Below are 17,531 nucleotides of genomic sequence, written 5' to 3' on the forward strand. Positions count from 1 at the left end.
TGGGGACCGTGCTCTGGGTGGACAAAAATAGTTGAGTAGGTGACGGGTCCTCAAACTGTGTTCCCAGAAGGGAAGAGCAGCCTCGTGGGTTGCCTGAGCTCAAAAAGTTTATCTACCAACCTGTCCTCACTGAAAAGAAACAAAATGTTCTTTCCAAACAATCTGGTTGGGAGCGTGTCAAGAAAGGAATTTTACAAATAAGAGGAAAAGGGTTTAGAGCTATATTGACAGCGTGGGACACGATTTAGTCGGTAGTCACCTCCTTTCCACTTGTTTTCTTTCTCGGCATCTCGGGCGCGTGGAGGAGAGGTGGATCGACTTGGCCGTCATTTTAAGGTGGAGAGAGTCTAGGACCATTCCGTGACATCATGGACTTTGTGCGCAGAATTTTGAAATAAATCTCGCGCCGTCAGCATTGCTCTAAAAAAAATTTTTTTTCGTGTAAATTTTATTTTTTGGCACGTGTGTCCCAACTAGACTCTTAAAAAAATACATTTTTTTTTCTTCTGAGTGTTTCTTTAATACGCTCGTTCCATTTATTTAAATTGTATTTAAATACTTTTCCCAGAAGTGTAATTGAATTTGTAATTAAACACACTTTTTGTCTAAGTATTGTATTTGTATTTAAGGGGACATGCGCTAAGGAAAAACCTTTTTTTTAATATTTGAAATAGTTTAAGGAAACTTTCACTGTCTATATGGCTTGATTTCCTCTTTCTAAATCTTGTGTTAGTTCCGACAAAGCTGCTTTTGGCGATGTTCTGCATGCAGTACAAATATGGAAGAAACTGTATCCTTGTGCACTGGTGGGGCACTGTAACAAGTATAAAAGAGCATTGTAAAATGGACCAATTTGTTCCCTTGGAACCACTGATTGCAAGTAACAACAGGAATAGTGTGTGTGAAATCTCCTTTATTTAAAAAAAAAAATTGGAGGTCATGAAAATGGCGTGCTTAAAGGGCAGGCAAATGTTTTTTGCAACTTGTACGATTATAGTGATACCATACATTATAACAGGACCTTGACAGTTGCATTCTACACACCTCAGAGCATAAGCATGCCAAATTTGGTTGGGATGGAACTATGTGAAGTACAAAAATTCTTGCGTGTCAACTGTGGGGATGACACAAAACAACAAAAGGAGGAAAACTTATTTGAATGTTACCATGGATGTGCACTAGTAAAAAAGCAGCCCAGTTGACATGAAATTTGACCACAATGCATGCCAGGGCTTTGCAAGATGGCACAGAAGTTTAGAATTCTCCCGCACCATATGTGGCTCTTTCACAGTCCATGCAACCACTGCCTTGACATTGACAGCGTAACTGACATGGGAACTGCCACTTCCGGTCTCGCAATACGGCTCCCGACTAACATTCTCGGCCGCAGAGGCACGCCTCAAAGAATGCGCCGACGAAAGCACGGACGTAGGGAACTGGTAGCACAACTCCAGAAAAGATGCTAGTCCCTTTTGCGTAGCAGCCAATTCCTAAACGGCGAGTTCGCACTCTGCAAGTCGAGCATGCCATGGCACTGACGAGAGCTTTTATCGCGCCAATCTCGCAGATCACAGTACTTGCATGCTCATCTGCAGCTCTCTCCCCATTTTCAAACATCCTGATCTTCTTTTCCGATGCACTAACAAACTCGTCTCAGCGCTGCCGATGAAACTCGAGCAATCGGACTCGGAAGCATCACTCCGACCGAGGTTAGGGTTAGCTGCCGCAGCTGAACTTTTCTTCTTTGAAGCTGTCATAGGTTCGTGAGGATGTCGTGTCTGGATAAATGAAAATGAGACCGTTTGCTTTGAGAATTGTTTAAACAAAGAAGAGATAAACAAAAATATTTACTGTAACGGTATCAGTAAAGGTTCTACAAAAATATTTACAGCAGCGGTATCAGTAGAGGTTACACACACGGCTTCCGCAGAAATTAATGTCAATATACAAAATTTTTTATGTCATACGTTAGGCCTCGAAGTCTTCTGTCGTTGCGACGGTAAAGATGGCTGAGCGGGTGTACTCTTGGGTTCCGGACCTTGAGAAGCACGGACGAACCCAGCGAGAGCGATGGCCAGACTGACGGGTCCCTGACTTCCCCGGCCTTCTGGAACCAGGACAAACTCAGTGGTCGGCGTGCCCTTTGGACTGCTCGTTTGCTTCTCCCTTTTTTCCATTCTTTCCCGCTCGTGCTTTTTTTCCGGCCGTCGAAGGTTAACCTTGTGACACGCGGGGCCGTGTCATGACGGAAACATCTGTAGCCCGGTGATGGTTCTCGGTCGCGCACATCACAGAAGCTTTCCGCTTGCCCTTTTGGCAACTTCCTTGAGCTTGTGTGTCGTCCGAAACTTCCGAGCTCGAAAGTCGCGTTTTCGGTCGACGTCCATCGCGAAGAAAGCAGGATGATCGAACAAGTCGTTGGTTCTGGTTTCCGGAGCAGTGCAACGTTAAAACTGCAAGCAAGCTTTGCCGCGCATCACGTTGCTGTCGGCCAATGGTGGGGCCACGATCACATCACGTGATTTAAAAGGCCAGTGGCAATGTGCGTTTGCAGCGGGAAAGGACACTTATTTCTTATTATTTGCAACCAGAGTATGAAACTATCGACGACAGTTTTGGAGTGAAAACGGCTAGGCCTACGTGCCAAATAAACGCGACAATGGACGACGGCGGGTGACGCCGCTATTATGCGGTCAAAAATTATTCAGATTTGCGCTCTTTTCCATCGCAAGAAGGGCTTCAAACTCTTAACTCTCTAATTTTGCGATAATATCCAGTCTAGATTTTTTTATACGCAAAAGGCGAAGGGTCAAAGATAATAAAACACAAAAAAATGCAAAATCACTTTTTTTTTTTATCAAATAGCAGTTTTTTATTTGCATCTCCCCTTAAATACATTTTTGGAAGTGTTTTTTTTTTTGCCCATCCTTGTAAACAGGTATGCCACACATGAAACATGGGTGAAATGTATAAGTTTATTCATCCCTTAAAAAGACTGCCTATCGTGGACTGTTTAGACAGCGTATGGCACCTCAAAATAAAATTAAGTTAGCTCATCCAGCAAAAAAAGCTGTCTATCGTGGACTAGTAGCCCCATTGAGTGTACTTGTTACCGAGCAAGCACCGGTGCACTGCAAAGAAGCAACACCCGCGGACGCGAGCTCTGCGAGTGCCGCTTTTCTTTAGTGCACCGGTGCTCGGTAAGAGGCTTGCTCAATTGCACCGCTAGAACGAAAAGTGTGAATTAAACAAGAACGCCGTTCGAATTAAACGGCTCATGAACACATTAAAAGCACAGCGAGAAAACTAGAATTTTTTTTTTTTTAATTTGTTTCGATTAACTGGAAGTATGAAATATCTTATCGTAAAATTCCGTAAGAATGCCCACCCAAAATGAAGGGGTAAATGGGGGACAACATGAGGTAGGTTATGTTTGGGGATGCGACAGCAAAACTTTATCAGAAATTACAGTAAAACCTCATTAATTCGGATCTCATGGGATCGGCAAAAATGTCCGAATTATCCGAAAGACAAAATATCGAAAGGACAAAGAAAACTGCGCGAAAATGTTTCCTTGTGACATACTTTTATTTTGAGAAGAAGTCTGTCATTGCCGCCTGCTTTCTGGACAACATTTGGGCAGAGACAACTTTCCTTAGCGCGGTCAGGTGCTCCACCGCACTTGCACTGTCAGAGCTACGCATCTTGTGCGCTGACAATTTACCACAACAAGGCCTCTTCTAGTTTCGGGTGCACCACCAGCCGCTTTCTTTTCGCGTTCAACTTCTCGCTCCCGAAAGCCTGTAAGATCTCGGACTCAATTCTCATCTACAACAAATACGATATAGCTTCGCCAATACTGGAAACTCCTCCGAAAACACATAGGAGCGGCGGCGAACGTGACAGTGGCGCCTCTAGCGGACTCGGAGTCTACGGAAGCAGTCGTCGCAATGGAAAAGTATAGGCTCCGCGACGTCCTCGAGCTTTACGAGCCCCGTATCGTCACCCTAACAGCAGAAACAATTTATTACGGTCAGTTCGCTTGCAAAGCGGAATCCACTGATCACAACTGCAACAACAATCGAATAACAACGCGCGCATAAACAAAGATAGAGCAGTTTATTTAGCGGTCTCAAATGCCTCCCAGGGGATCACACGCGTTTGAAACGCGTCTGGGAGGCGGAAAAAAGGCGTTTAGCTACTCGAACTACGTCGTAATAGTTAAAACATGCAAAAACGACATGTTAATATTACCAGAGCAAGCGCACGAGCTGCTGGAGCATAAAAACAAAACAAAAAGTAAGGATAAAAATGAACGTGCAAACACTTACCGAACTTTGCAGAAAAAATGGTGTCGCCATTCCCGACGAAAATAAGAAGAAACGGGAAAGAGAAGCGAACAACGGCGAATAAGACAAAGAAGCTAGCAAAAAAACTATTTCAACGACGACGATCGTTGCGGCGCTTGGAAAGCAGCAAATGAATAGCTGGTGGTCGCCACCGGTGTTGAGTTCACGACAAACAAAGCGGAAGCAACAGACGAAACTAATGAAAAAAGAAGAAAGCGACCCTTTTTTTTTTTCAGCTGCTTGTTGTACATTTCTTTATTTGCTTTCGCTGCGTAGGTACGAACTAAAAACAAGACAGGGGAAATAAATAACGTAGTGCAGCTCACACTGCCCGGTAAAAAAGAGTCGCAGAAATGTTTTGGTCGCAGGCAGCAATCTTCTATATGTGCTAGCAGTGAGTAATCTTTTTTTGCTTTCGAATTTCTTTTTCCAGTGACTTTGGCGGGTTGTTCGTTCGCTCGCTTGACGAAGCAGTTTAAAAGTGCATTCAAGTACTTGTTGACGTAGGTGTCCGTAGGTTGACGTAGGAAGCAGAAGAAATATTTTCTACCACATCGCACAAACTTGTTCTTGCAATGGTAGGCACCACATCGCACAAACTTGTTCTTGAATGCGGCCGGTTGATCAACAAACGATGACCCGTAGCAGACGTGCCGGCCGGAGTACACAAATAAAATTCGAATAAAAATGGGTAACGAGCTTACACCTCTTAATATATTTAATAAATATCAAAAAGCACATATGACGATTTTGGATTAGAAACTCAATCGAAGGCGAAAATAGGAGGTTATCGCAGACGACAGTGGAAGAAAACAACAACAACAACAGCAAAGTTGCAGACGGCCCTCAAAATGCCCGGGCCTGGCGCAGACGAACCGGGGGTAGTAAGCGCCGAAGCGAAGGAAAGGCACTAAAAACTAAGCCAAACAAAGCAAGGATACGCAATTGTTTACACGTTGGGCAAAAAAAAAAAAAGCGAAAAGCAAACAAAAAATATACACAGCAACATATAAGCAGGAGGAAGAAATAACACGGCAGAGTGGTGTCGCCTCAAAAATATAAAAGAAAGAAGACTCAAAAATGGAAAAAGTGGAGACGGTTCAACGGGTGTCGGCCTTTATCGTAGAAGTAAAGAAGCAGCGAAGCAGAAGATGTTGGTCGTCCCCGCGCTAACAATCGGAATTTGGGCACTGTAAATAACGTGACTGAAATCATCTTTTTCCGCAGGGCTACGACGCTCTCCCCTTCTTTCTTTGCAGGCGCGAGAAGTCTGCTTTTTTCGTAACTCCGCTTTTGTTAATCTATAATCGCGTCAAATTTGCATATGCACAATGCCTTCTTTCGGAGCATACTGACATCACCGTAACGTACGTGGTTCGAAATTGACTTCTGCTTCTTCATCCGGAGACAATCTTAACGGGATTAGCCAGCTCGCCTGTTCGACGAAACGGTTATAAGCAAGACACTCATGAGAAATGGGAATCGCAATGACAAAACGAATTGACTGATAAGAACAATAAAGTTGAGACGAAGCTATGTTCTGAAATGTTTGTACATTTCCCTTTTTCACGAAACAGCGCGAAGGCATACATTCGTGTCTTGTTTGGCTTACATAAGTTGTGACAGAATGTTTTCTTCGGGAGAACTCCGAAATTGCACCCAGAAAGCTGTAACATCTTTCCCACGCGAAGAGAATGTCCTTCACTCATGAGCTGGCACCCATTTTTTAACTTTCAAAGCAGCGAATGTCCGTGAGAATTTTTTTCGTTGGTCACCTCGCACGGAGATAGGCAAAACCAATGCATTTTGGAGAATTTGTCTGTCAGCGGAGACTCCGAGCTCGCCAGGGGCGCTGCAATCACTTTTCGCATGTTTTCCGCGGGAGTTGCCAGTATTGGCTTCCACGGTATTTGCCTACGTGGCCAAAGTGCTTCTCTTGACATCGTACCTTTCCATCGCTGGTTGTCGAGAGACGCCGTCCTTCAAGGCCCTCGGTATTTCCACTTTTGTCTCTAAATTCTTGGCCTGGTACAGCTGCAACGGAAAAAGAGTAGCACAACTGATCGATGACCGGAGCAACAAAATCGCGACACCCGGAGTTATTTTTCCCGAGTGTGCCAAAGCGAGAGCACCAGTCACGTTGCATGTTTCAATGGGGACGGGACGGGACGGGACGGGACGGCAGGGGAGGGGAGGGGAGGGGAGGGAAGGGGAGGGGAGGGGAGGGGAGGGGAGGGGAGGGGAGGGGAGGGAAGGGGCAAGGGCGGCGGCGGTGGCCGGAAAAAAAAATTGAGAAATAAGATAGCTGTTCAAATTCGGGCTTCAGGATGAGCTGCTTTCTGCCGGACACCCCGCGTTGAGGCATGAAACATGCCTGTCACTCTCGCTGTCGGCACGCTCGGGAATAATAGCGCCGTATGTCGTGATTTTGCCGCTTTGGTCGTCGGTCACTTGTGCTACTCTTTTTCCATTGCAGCTGTACTTCCATGCAAGGAGACTAGCGCGTTGAGGCACGGCAGTCCAGAGTGAAACTGGTGCAAAACACAAATAACCGGTAGAGCAAAGAGCCATGGGAAAACCGGAAAAACCATGTGTGCACCTCGGATGGATAGCGGTCATACTTTTTGGAATTCGGCAGGTTGCTTGCGCCACCTGCCGAATTTGTCCGAATTGACCATACCGCGCCACATTCCCTCCAGATTAAGGAGCATTATTGCCATTGACTAATACACACGTTTAACGGGACTGGATCAGCAGCTCAAATTATCCAAATTTTCGAATTATCGGGGGCTGAATTAACGAGGTTTTACTGTAATGATAAACACGGGGCACCTGCTACAAACCACGTGGCGCGGGAACTTGTACCACAGATTGTGGACATGGCAAATTCGCATTTCACAATGCGATTAACACACGGGAATTTGCTACGAACTCCCGTGTCACGGGAACAGATGCTGCAGATCGCGGACGCTGCAGATTCAAGTTTTATGGTGTGCAATAAACATCTGGGAACCTGGTAGAAGCTTGCCTACAAACTAACTTAGTGGAACATTTTGTACATTATTAATCTAGCCTAAACCACCACAATTCATGGCTATTCTGAAAAAAAAAAAAAAATATGACAGTTCAGCAGAAAGTAAAACAAAAATCCTTCATAACAAAAAACGAAAATGGCGGTAGATGAACTCGCTAAAAGTTCTCCAATATGACATGTCCATATTTATTTTTTATACTCATTTGTCTGAAGACTCCTAAATTCTCGAAGCTTCTGCTTGGCAAGAACGTGTTTGCGCTAAGGGCAAATTTTTCAGTCCTTTGAAATATGAGTCAAAAACTAAAATTTTGACTGAAAAAAAAAAAAAAACTGAAAGAACTGTGATTCATATTTCACTTGTTAAGTGAAACATGAATTGGGTGAAGAAAATATTATGTATTTGAAATCTTCATTATATTTGCGTAGAACTAAAAGCCTTTGTTTTTTTATTTGCCCCATTAAACCTGTTATTTCTTGTCGAACTTGGAATGTGATGCTGGGCTGCTCGGCATATAGTTCGGTGCTACTAGGTGTTAGTGGTAAAAGAGCAGGCTGTTTTCTTTTTTTTTTTTCCTTAGTTTGCCTTTATTATGCCTTATAAACACCATTTCTCGAGTCCGTGGGCAATACAGTTAGTTGGACAACCTAACATCGACCAGAGGCCTTGCTAAGTGTACCTTATGATCTTCCGCGATTTCGAAGTTTGCTATATATTTCATCAAACTTTTTTTGTAGCGTAAGCTACACTGGCCGAGGTTGAGCAGTTTCGCTTGGCTCCTGGAGAGCCGTGCTGAGCATGCGCGAGGAGCAGTGATGTCACACATGTCGGTCCCTGATGCACGCGCCGCGCACATGCACCCGTTCGAGACCATGGCTCGCGCTGTCCGGTTGTTCTGGGCGGCAACTTGGTTGTTTGATACATAACAACACGGCGCACAGCTGGCCAAGCCAACGACGGGCATCCGGCACGCCCCAGCGGAGGATTAATTTGGACCACCTGGGGATCTTTTGATATGCAACCAAAAGCTCGGTTACACGGCGCCTCCTCCGCAATAAGAAGAGTGGAGAAGCTTAACTCATCGGATCCCGAAGTAGTCACATAATGCGTATACCGTGTGTGTGTCATTGAAGGAGCAGTAAGCATGATAATCAAGCTAATCCTAGACAACCAGGAAAGCTAAGAATAACCAGCTGAACCTAAGCTTACGCTACGTATATCCTGGCATAGCCGAGCTAAGCCACTGTTTGGTTTTTTCTATAAATCTAGACATACCTCAGGGAAGTATCTTGTTGGTTAAAGATTCAATGGTTCATTTGGCCCATGCTGTGGCCCCTCCACGAAAAAACCTATAGATTTAATCTTATTGTAGCAGTCTTTGTTTATTAAGCCTAATGCAACAGTTTTAATGGCCCGTTTCCAGAGGCCAGCTCTAGTGCAGCAGCGTCCAAGAACGAAGCTGCCCAAGGCAACGGTTGTCATCCCGCCACCAACGAGGCTCAAGGTCTGCTTGGGTCAAAGCCAAAAGTCTAGATGTGCCGTGTCTTTCACAATAACGCTGAGTAAAGTAGGGCACCTCAAGGTGCGCCTAAACTCCTGAGATGTTAGCTGGTATTACGTTGTGTATACATTTTTCCAGAGATTATTGCTCGGGCAAAATATGACGAGTCACTATAGTCTGTTGCAGCTCAAGAACGAAGGGCAATGGTAAGACGGGCCGGGGAGGAGGAAGCAGACGGAACCCTGGAGAAGGGAGGGGGAAACCTCCTTCTCTCTTTAGAGTTTCGTCTGCTTCCTCCTCTCCGGCCCGTCTTACCCTCACGCTTCGTTCTTGAGTTGCAACGGACTATAGGCTGCGTGTGCGGTATCTGATATTTCGTGGAGCAGAGTTACTCTACATGCTCGAAATGCGTTTCACAGCCCAGCAGACAATGATTGGAGAGGTCTGTTCTTATATTTGACAAACAATCCCTCTTCTAAGCATTGTAAACTTACTATATTTGCTTCTGTGCTGGTTTTTAATGCTGACTGTGAACATAAAGTTCTTTGTTTCGATATCACATTATATGGGTACAGCGCTCATCCACACTGTAACCTAATGGAATAGAATACTGTTGTGCATCTCTTTGGTCCGTTGTGTGTGCACTTTTGTAGCATTTCTCAGCTGTGGTGTCATTCGACACAAAATTGACACAAGGGCAATTAAGAAAAGGTTACTTTCGTAAAGCGGTGATGTGCCAGTGTGGTCAATCACAGCGAAAATTTGAAAATCGCCTCCTGTAGACGTTTCGGAAACAAAAAGACTGGAAGCTAAAATATAGGCCTTTTTGGACACTACCGTATTTACTCGCATATTGGTCGATACGTCGTATAGGTCGACCCCCTAACTTCGGGACCCCCGAAAAAAAAAAAAAGTTGAAAAATATAATACCGGGATTCGCGTAAGTCGAGCCCACTTATAACGGCCGCAGATATAACGAACGCTCGCTTAGTACGAACAAGGGTGGTGCTACCGTCAAAATATACATTGGGGCAATGGCACAGTGTCTCACATAGAACGAACTGTTGCGGCCTCACCACTCGGTTAGAGCGAACGCGAAGCTGTCGGGCCCCCGTAGTTGACCGAGCCGGCGGTGCTTGGCGCGGTTTCGCTCGACTGCGAACCCGCGGCAGACGAACTTCGCCCACGGAGCGTCCCCCGGACGCTCCTTTGCGGAGAAAATAAAGAAAAAAAGAAAAAGCGCGCGTTGAAAAATGAAAACGAAAAAGCGCGCGCGCGCGGTGACGAAAGAGAAAGTGGCGCCGCCTGCGTCGTCGGGATGCATCCACGTGATCTGCGTCGACCAATCCGGAAAGTTCGGCGCCTGCTCTACCCGCTTTACCGGCCCAAACCGGTTCTCCATTTGTTGCTGCTCCGTTGCCACCCCGGACCGCGGATATTGAGCCGTCGATTCTTTCTGTGCGATGGCAATGCGTTGACATCGTTGCCGCATTCGTGCTCTTCCCGGATCGGGGATTTGAAGGTTGCCTCAACGCGCGAGTCCAAGGGCTTGACTTGCGCCTGGTGCGATGGCGGACTGTATGCCGACCTCTTCAGGTGCTAAAAGGAAAGCAGTCGACATTGCAACGAAGATGGCCATTGTTAATGAACTTGCTCAAGGTGCAAAAAACGGCGATTTGGTCAAGAAGTACGGACTGTCGAAATCGACCATTTCGACCATTGCTAAGGACAAGGAAAAGATTCTTGGTGCTACCGTGAATGCCAACCCGACAAGAAAGCGCCTTCGGAAGGCGACCTAAGCGGACGTTGAGGACGCACTGCTGAAGTTGTTCGCTGACGCCCGGTCTCGCAACGTTCCGATCAGTGGACCGCTGATGCTCTCCAAGGCTAAAGACTTCGCCTTCCTTTTGGACTTTCCCGATTTCAGCCCAGGCAATGGATGGCTCCACCGGTTTAAGGCTCGCCACGGAATTGTTTTCAAGGCGGTCGTCGGCGAGGCCGCGTCTGTGAACAACGAGGACGTCGATGCATGGCTTTTCGACAACCTCCCAACAATTGCGAGCTATGCTCCACGGGACGTTTACAATGCCGACGAGACTGCGTTGTTTTATCAGATGTTGCCATCTAAAACGCATGCCTTGAAAGGCGACAAGTGCGCGGGAGGTAAGAACAGCAAGTTGCGGATAACCGTTCTTCTCTGTGCCAATATGGACGGCAGTGACCGGCGGCTACCTTTTGTTATTGGCAAGTCACGTAAGCCGCGATGCTTTGGAAGCTACGTGCCCGTACGCTACAGGAACAATACGAAAGCCTGGATGAGCCGCGACTTATTCGCCGAGTGGCTTGTCGAGTTTGACCGCGACATGGCACGAAAAAACAGGAAGGTCCTGCTCGTGCTGGATAACTGTGCGGCGCACCATGTGCAGCTTTCCTTGAGTGCGGTGACAGTACTCTTCTTGCTTCCCAATGCAACCTGCAAAATTCAGCCCCTGGATATGGGCATTATTCATCCGTTCACGGTGTGCTACCGGCGGCGCGTCATCCAACGCTTGTTGATCGCAATTGATCGGCCAGATGCCGCCATGCCGGTTCGCATCAGCTTGCTTGCCGCCGTGGAGATGTTGAAGGCGGCGTGGATGGAACTCACCGCGGAGTGCATAGCAAATTGCTTCCGCAAGGCGGGTTTTATGGGCCCAGGCACCGAAAACGCCATAGATCACCCACAGGAAGGCCGGTCGCACGAGGACTTGTGGCAACGCGTCGTTGACACGCAGCTGGCCGGACCTGACGTTGCCTGGGACGATTTCGTTTCTGCTGATGACGACGCCGACATCGCGGAGCCGTGCACTGACGAAGCTATTGTGCGTGAAGTGCGAGCCCTTCCCGACTGCCCAGAGACCGACGAGGACGATGACGAGGATGCTGCTCTACCGCCGGTTGCTGTGAACGCTTCAACCGCGATCGGTTACATCGCGTCGCTTAAGGAACTCGTGTGCAGCAGAGGTCTTGGTGATGAACATATTACCGCGCTGGAAAAATTAGAAACGGCAGTGATGCGATCAGCTTTGAAGAAGCAGACTTGCATCATGGACTTTTTTCAAAAATAAAGTTAACTTTCTTCTCGCTTGCTCTTTTTGCCTGTATTATAGGTGGTCCACTTACTACGAACTTTGGATACAACGAACAAATGCCGCGTGGCGATCAAGTTCGTTATAAGTGGGCTCGACTGTATTGGTCGACCTATACGCGACAGTTTTGATGAGGCGATTTTTGAAAAACAGGTCGACCTATACGCGAGTAAATACGGTAACTGAAATATTAAAAACAATTTTGGGCTGTAGTTACCTAACTGTTAAAGGGGTTAGGACACATTAAATGGGTAGATCATTTTTGGAATGGAATGCTCATGGGCTACTTAGCATATACACCGAGTTACACACCTTTTTAGGGCTCTAGTAATTGCAGTAGTCAGTTTACGAATATTGGTAATTTTGATCTGGCGACCAAGCAGCACTGCCCAAGCTAGTCACACCAGAAGTTCCTCTCATTCGAGGCATCCCATGCCCTGCCATGCTCGTCTCGCCACAGTGCAATCACATTCTCACGCCCACGCTACTCGGCTACTCCAATGCTACTCTCGCTTTTGCCCCCTTGCCCTTTGACCTTCCACCCTGCACACATTTATGAAATCGTCACGGATGACGTGAGTTTGTTCATGACGATCTCACTGTCGTCGCTGGAGCTGGTCGCCAGTAGGTCCAAGTCAAAATGACCAGCTTCCAACATCTCTCGTTGGCGTTCACTCTCGTCGCTGCTGCGACCAGTGTCGAAGACACCAACGAAGCGGACGATGCCGTAGATGTCTTTGTCTCGAAATTCCGTGCTCGAAACGCGAAGGGTAAAAAAGGAAGCTGAAGCCTGAGACGCAGAAAAAGCCAAATCCACAAGTGCGCGCGTGAGGACGCCGTGCATCGGATGAATGACGTCACTGACCCACCAAACTTGGCAAACTTCCCGAATGGGGTGTATCTAAGGGTCCCGCATATAAACATACTTATCCACAAAACTATCACGCCAGTTTTGAAACAATTATAGCAAAAACATAGGAACATGCAATGTGTCCTAGCAAGTATAGTTATCTCATGTTATTTTTGGCATGTCCTAATCACCTTTAAAGGAGCCATGAAAGGAATTTCGGGCTGGGATAAATGATTTTATATTGTGACTTTACTAATCGCATATCGTTTAGTTGGCCAAAAGAAAGAGGGCAGAAAGTCAAAAGCCAGCTTTTGGTACGAACATTTGAAAATATCGCGGACTATTTTGTACCTTTTTTCCTTCGAAAGCTTTCCGCCTTTTTACTATGATACATCCGCGGTTCCCAAAGCGCGTCAGCGGTGCCAACCCGACGTCAACCAAGCCCAGCTCACGCATTGGACATGAGAACTGCGTCACTCGGACGTATGCGCTCGTCAACAATCAATCCATCGACAAATATTTGGATTCGCGTTCGTGGCCAATGAGTGCCCTGACAGAACTTATCGTCACTGGGGAATGACAAGTTCTATGGTGTGCATAAAAAGCAGGGTGAAAGCTAGGAGTCACTGCACCAATGCCGAAGAATGTCACGACGACGTGCTTTCACAATTTGCATTTGAGTTGAGGATTAAAGCTAAGAAGGAAGAAGTAGGAAAATCGTTTCATGACCCCTTTAAGCGTGTCGTGATTTTAAAGAAAGTTCGGACATCAGGGTATTAGGGTATTGCGTCCAGTGTCCGTCTTGTTGCAAGCTTCAATTTCGGCCGATTTGGACCATGCCTTCAATGTGATGCTTTGAAAAGTACAAATGAAGCATGGACCCAAATGGCAACAATTACCAGTGAGTTTATTGTAGCCATCAAGCTTTAGCTTTGCTTGTTCCACGAGGTAAGATTATGGTCTCAAATGTTCAAAGCTACCAACTGCTTGTAACCGACATCATTTGAAAATGAAAGAAGCGAGAGATTATAAAAACATTTACGATATTTATGAAGTCATCAAAGGCAGTCAGGACGTTAACAAAAAAATCTTTGGACCAATCATCATATGCAAATGCTATCTCGGCTATGAGATCTTATGTCTCCCATGAAATCTATAGTTGTTCTTTTTGCGTGTATTTCCTTCGCAATATTTGTACAATATCTCACTTCAGTTCATACAAATGTTGCGACATTTTATCTTGCATATAATGTAGTTTTAGACCGGAAGACTTTAAGGATTAAGGAAATGATTTTGAGCCGGTCTAAAATAACACAGTACCTATTATTATGCACACATTAGAAATGGGACATTGCACAGTGTTGTGTGCATATGGCTTTCAAATAAGCAACAAATCAGAACTACTTTTACCAATATTTGCTTTAATTCCGACAGTCTCTGTCAATAATGTTCTATAATAGTTATGATTAAATTCAATGTAGGGAGGGTCAACGATGTTAAATCTATCAGTTGACGAGCTTCACGAAAGAGCGTCGTTCGAAAACGGTCCTTCCCCACCCACACGTGAGCAGGTACGGGCAGATAGCGGTCTTAGCGCAGCCAGCAGCACTTTCCACAGATAGCGGAGAAGGACTGTTTTCAAACAACACTTTTTTGCGCAAACTTTGTGTTCACCTAAGAACCACAGTAGAATCTCTTCTCACCGCCAGCGCTTGGAAGCTTAACAACTGACTGATGTAGTAACTTTGGGTGGGGGTGAATCGCAAGATAGCAAAAAAGGTACCTCGGAAAGTTGCTTAGAGCGAAGAATACTAGCTCTCTCCGAGGTACTCAAAATAGGGATCTTCTGGGCCAATAGAAGGCGTTGAATAAATTGTGAACTTGTTTCAGGGTGACGGAGAGGAAGAGGGACTCCTTGCTGCTGCTGGATTCCACATGAATATTCCCAATAAGGGCAGCTCTGCCAAGGGAACAGGATTCAGCCTCAAGTTTTAGCCCACATCTCGCATCTGCCATCCTCATTCTGTACATACACGTGGGACTGCCATCCGAAAGAAGACGTAAATGCAATTGAAAGTGCCGTCTAAATAAAAAGAAAGCAGTTGATAAAAGCCTCGTGCATCTCTGTACTACAGTCTCTCTAATTGTTATCTGCCGTGTAGCGGTTGTCGCCGGCTACACGGCGGGAAGCAATTGTGACGAATAGCGCGGGCCTAGTGTTCGTCATAATTACGACGAATGTAAAGTTCTAATAAATTCGAAAATCTTTTTCCGTGGCACAGAACCTGAGCAACAGTAATCTGTGTGCAGCGGCTAAAAAGGATGTACCGATGAAAATGATCTGTTTGCTGCTAGGGGTGCCCTGGTCAGGGTATGAGTTCTGTCCGCTCCTTTCCTATAATACCAATGGCAGCTGTGCTAACGCCCCTGTGTGAAGTGCAAATGTCGCATCTGTGCGCATGCCACATGTTTCGTTCTTTTTACAAATAAGTGGCCAATTTGTCGTCACTGTCTAAGTGCAAAATGTGACATGCATTTTTCAAAACTTAACCCACAATAAAAAAAACGAAAAGTGAGTTTTAATATTTTCAGACATACCTCTACACATTCCAAATTTCTAGTCCTTTAATGTATTCGTCACATTCTTTTTTTTTTTATGAATAGATGGAGGACTCGTGCAGTTCCATACTTGTTTTTTTTTTTCCTTAATTAGTACAAACACATTTTTTATATTTATTCAAAAAGAGCCTTTTTTATGTGATTTTAAAGTGTCGTAACTCAATTTCACATCATAACGCAGCATCTACATTTAAGGGCATGCTCCTGGTAAAGCGGTGTTGGCTAAAGTACATCTAAAAAGTACTTCAAGTAAAGTACAAAGTAAATGAGATGAAGTACTTTAAGTAAAGTAGTAAGTACATAGGATGCAATGGGTACTTGAAGTGAAGTACTATAAATACAATGTACTTTCAAAGTAAACTACTACAAGTTTTTTTACCATAATCATTCATGATGCCGAAGCGCTAACGTACTGGCGGAGAGTCATAAAGAAGGCTTTCCTTTCCGCGGGCTGATTCGGCGCGTGAACCGCGACCACTCGAAATATGTGGTTCCGGTATAGCATATCTATAGCACACACCCTACCGCTTTGGTCCGTCTCCAAATCTGGAGGAACTGCTATGCCTTTGTGCTTTCGCACAAGGACTGCCGCGCCGGCACTGCCTGAAACGACACAAGAATGACGAAAAACATAGATGTTTTTAAAAAATTTTGACGCTTCAACGAGTCTGGAAGTGAGCTTCGTTTCCTGGAGCAGTGTTACGTCAATTCGTTTGCTCAAGAGCGTATTTAACAGCCACTGCTTCCTCTTTCGAACAATCAAGCTCACGCAATTTAATGTGAGGATATTAAGTCGCAAAAGGGAGGCACTCACTTGATCGAATGACGTTTTAGCGAACGCCCACGTTTCACCGAACGACACTTTAGCGAATAGTCGGACGCCGCGAAGCGGCGTTTTCGGGGGGCCAAGTGGGTTCATATTTTTGTAATGAGCTGCCGCAGACTGTCGCCGCGAAGTGGCGTAAAGCGCAGCGCGACGGATGGGTTAACGCGCGTCCCCGTTATTCGCTAAAACGTCCATTCGCTCAAATGTCGCTGTTCGCTAAAATGTCATTCGCTCTTGTGATATGAACCCCTGGAATACGTGGCTTTGGGTCGAACCGGTGCCTCCGTTGGTTGGACCTTCCACTTGAGGCGGTGATTGGGCATCCCTTTGTTGTTCTCATCCGCGCTTGCATCTTCGACGCCTTTTGGATGGTCCTCGGCGGGTTGAGCTTTTCTGGCGGTGTTACCTCCATCGGATAGCTGGCCTCGTCGTGTCCGGTCGTCTGTCGCTTTTGGCTGGGGAGAGGTCCTCCGGAGGCACGGTGCCGTCATTATCGGCCGTGCTCTGTTGCCTCTTGGCCGTCACAGCTTGCATGGGCTCTGCTTGCGATGATGCAGAGAAAGAGGGGGCGGTGTTCGCAGGACCTGCAGCATCCAAGACGAACGGCGACGGGTTGTTGATAGCGCTGACGGGAGCGGTACCTCCCGCCGCAACCTCAGCCTAGTCCTCGTTCATCAAGTGCTCGGTCAGCTCATCGGTGGCTCCGTTATCTGTGACCGTGGCGTATGTCTTAATACAAACTTCTTTTTCATGTCCAAAGCGGCGGCAAAGTTTGCACCGCGGCACCTTGCACTGTCGTCGAACGTGTCCAGTTTGTCGGCAGCGCAAGCACATGGGGGCGCGCCCTGGGGCGATTGCGAAGGCAGTACCGTGCACAAGGCGCAGTTGATGCTGGGCCTTCTCTAGAGTGACGCCCTCCTTGAGCGTTAGCCGGACCGCTTTTGTGGTGGACTCCACGCGTTGGTAACCGTCCTCGTGCCAGGCTTCTCGGGTGATGCCCTCGACTCTCCCGGAGGGCTCGAGAGCCCTCCGGATGGCATCGTCAGGAACGTCGCACGGCGCCCAATGAAGTTTCAGCCGCACCTCGGCCTTGTTGGGGTCGAGCACGAGACACCGCTTCTCCTTCACCAAAAGTTCCTTGGCTTCCAGAGTCTTCTGTTTGGCTGCCAGCGAGTGGAAGGTAGCCATCTACACGTGATTCATTTGAAACGAACCACAAGCTTTCA

General features: G+C 46.5%; 2 protein-coding genes across 3 annotated transcripts in view; both read left to right on the forward strand.

The window, feature by feature from the left end:
- The window catches only part of LOC8034749 (cyclin-dependent kinase 11B), a 64,401-nt gene extending 49,430 nt beyond the window's left edge, over positions 1-14,971 (forward strand). For both annotated transcript variants that reach the window (XM_029987047.4, XM_029987034.4), the window contains one exon: positions 14,751-14,971. In XM_029987047.4, the coding sequence (XP_029842907.3) occupies positions 14,751-14,855 (105 nt within the window). In that variant the 3' untranslated portion in view covers positions 14,856-14,971. The remainder of the gene's footprint in view (positions 1-14,750) is intronic.
- Positions 10,196-12,010, forward strand: LOC121836200 (tigger transposable element-derived protein 6-like). The gene has a single exon (XM_042291055.1). It carries the CDS (start codon positions 10,757-10,759, stop codon positions 11,987-11,989), a length of 1,233 nt encoding a protein of 410 aa, XP_042146989.1. The 5' UTR covers positions 10,196-10,756; the 3' UTR covers positions 11,990-12,010.
- Positions 14,972-17,531: the final 2,560 nt, after the last annotated feature.

This window comes from Ixodes scapularis, unplaced genomic scaffold (genome assembly GCF_016920785.2).
Source record: "Ixodes scapularis isolate PalLabHiFi unplaced genomic scaffold, ASM1692078v2 PGA_scaffold1__304_contigs__length_218370807, whole genome shotgun sequence".
NCBI lineage: Eukaryota > Metazoa > Arthropoda > Arachnida > Ixodida > Ixodidae > Ixodes > Ixodes scapularis.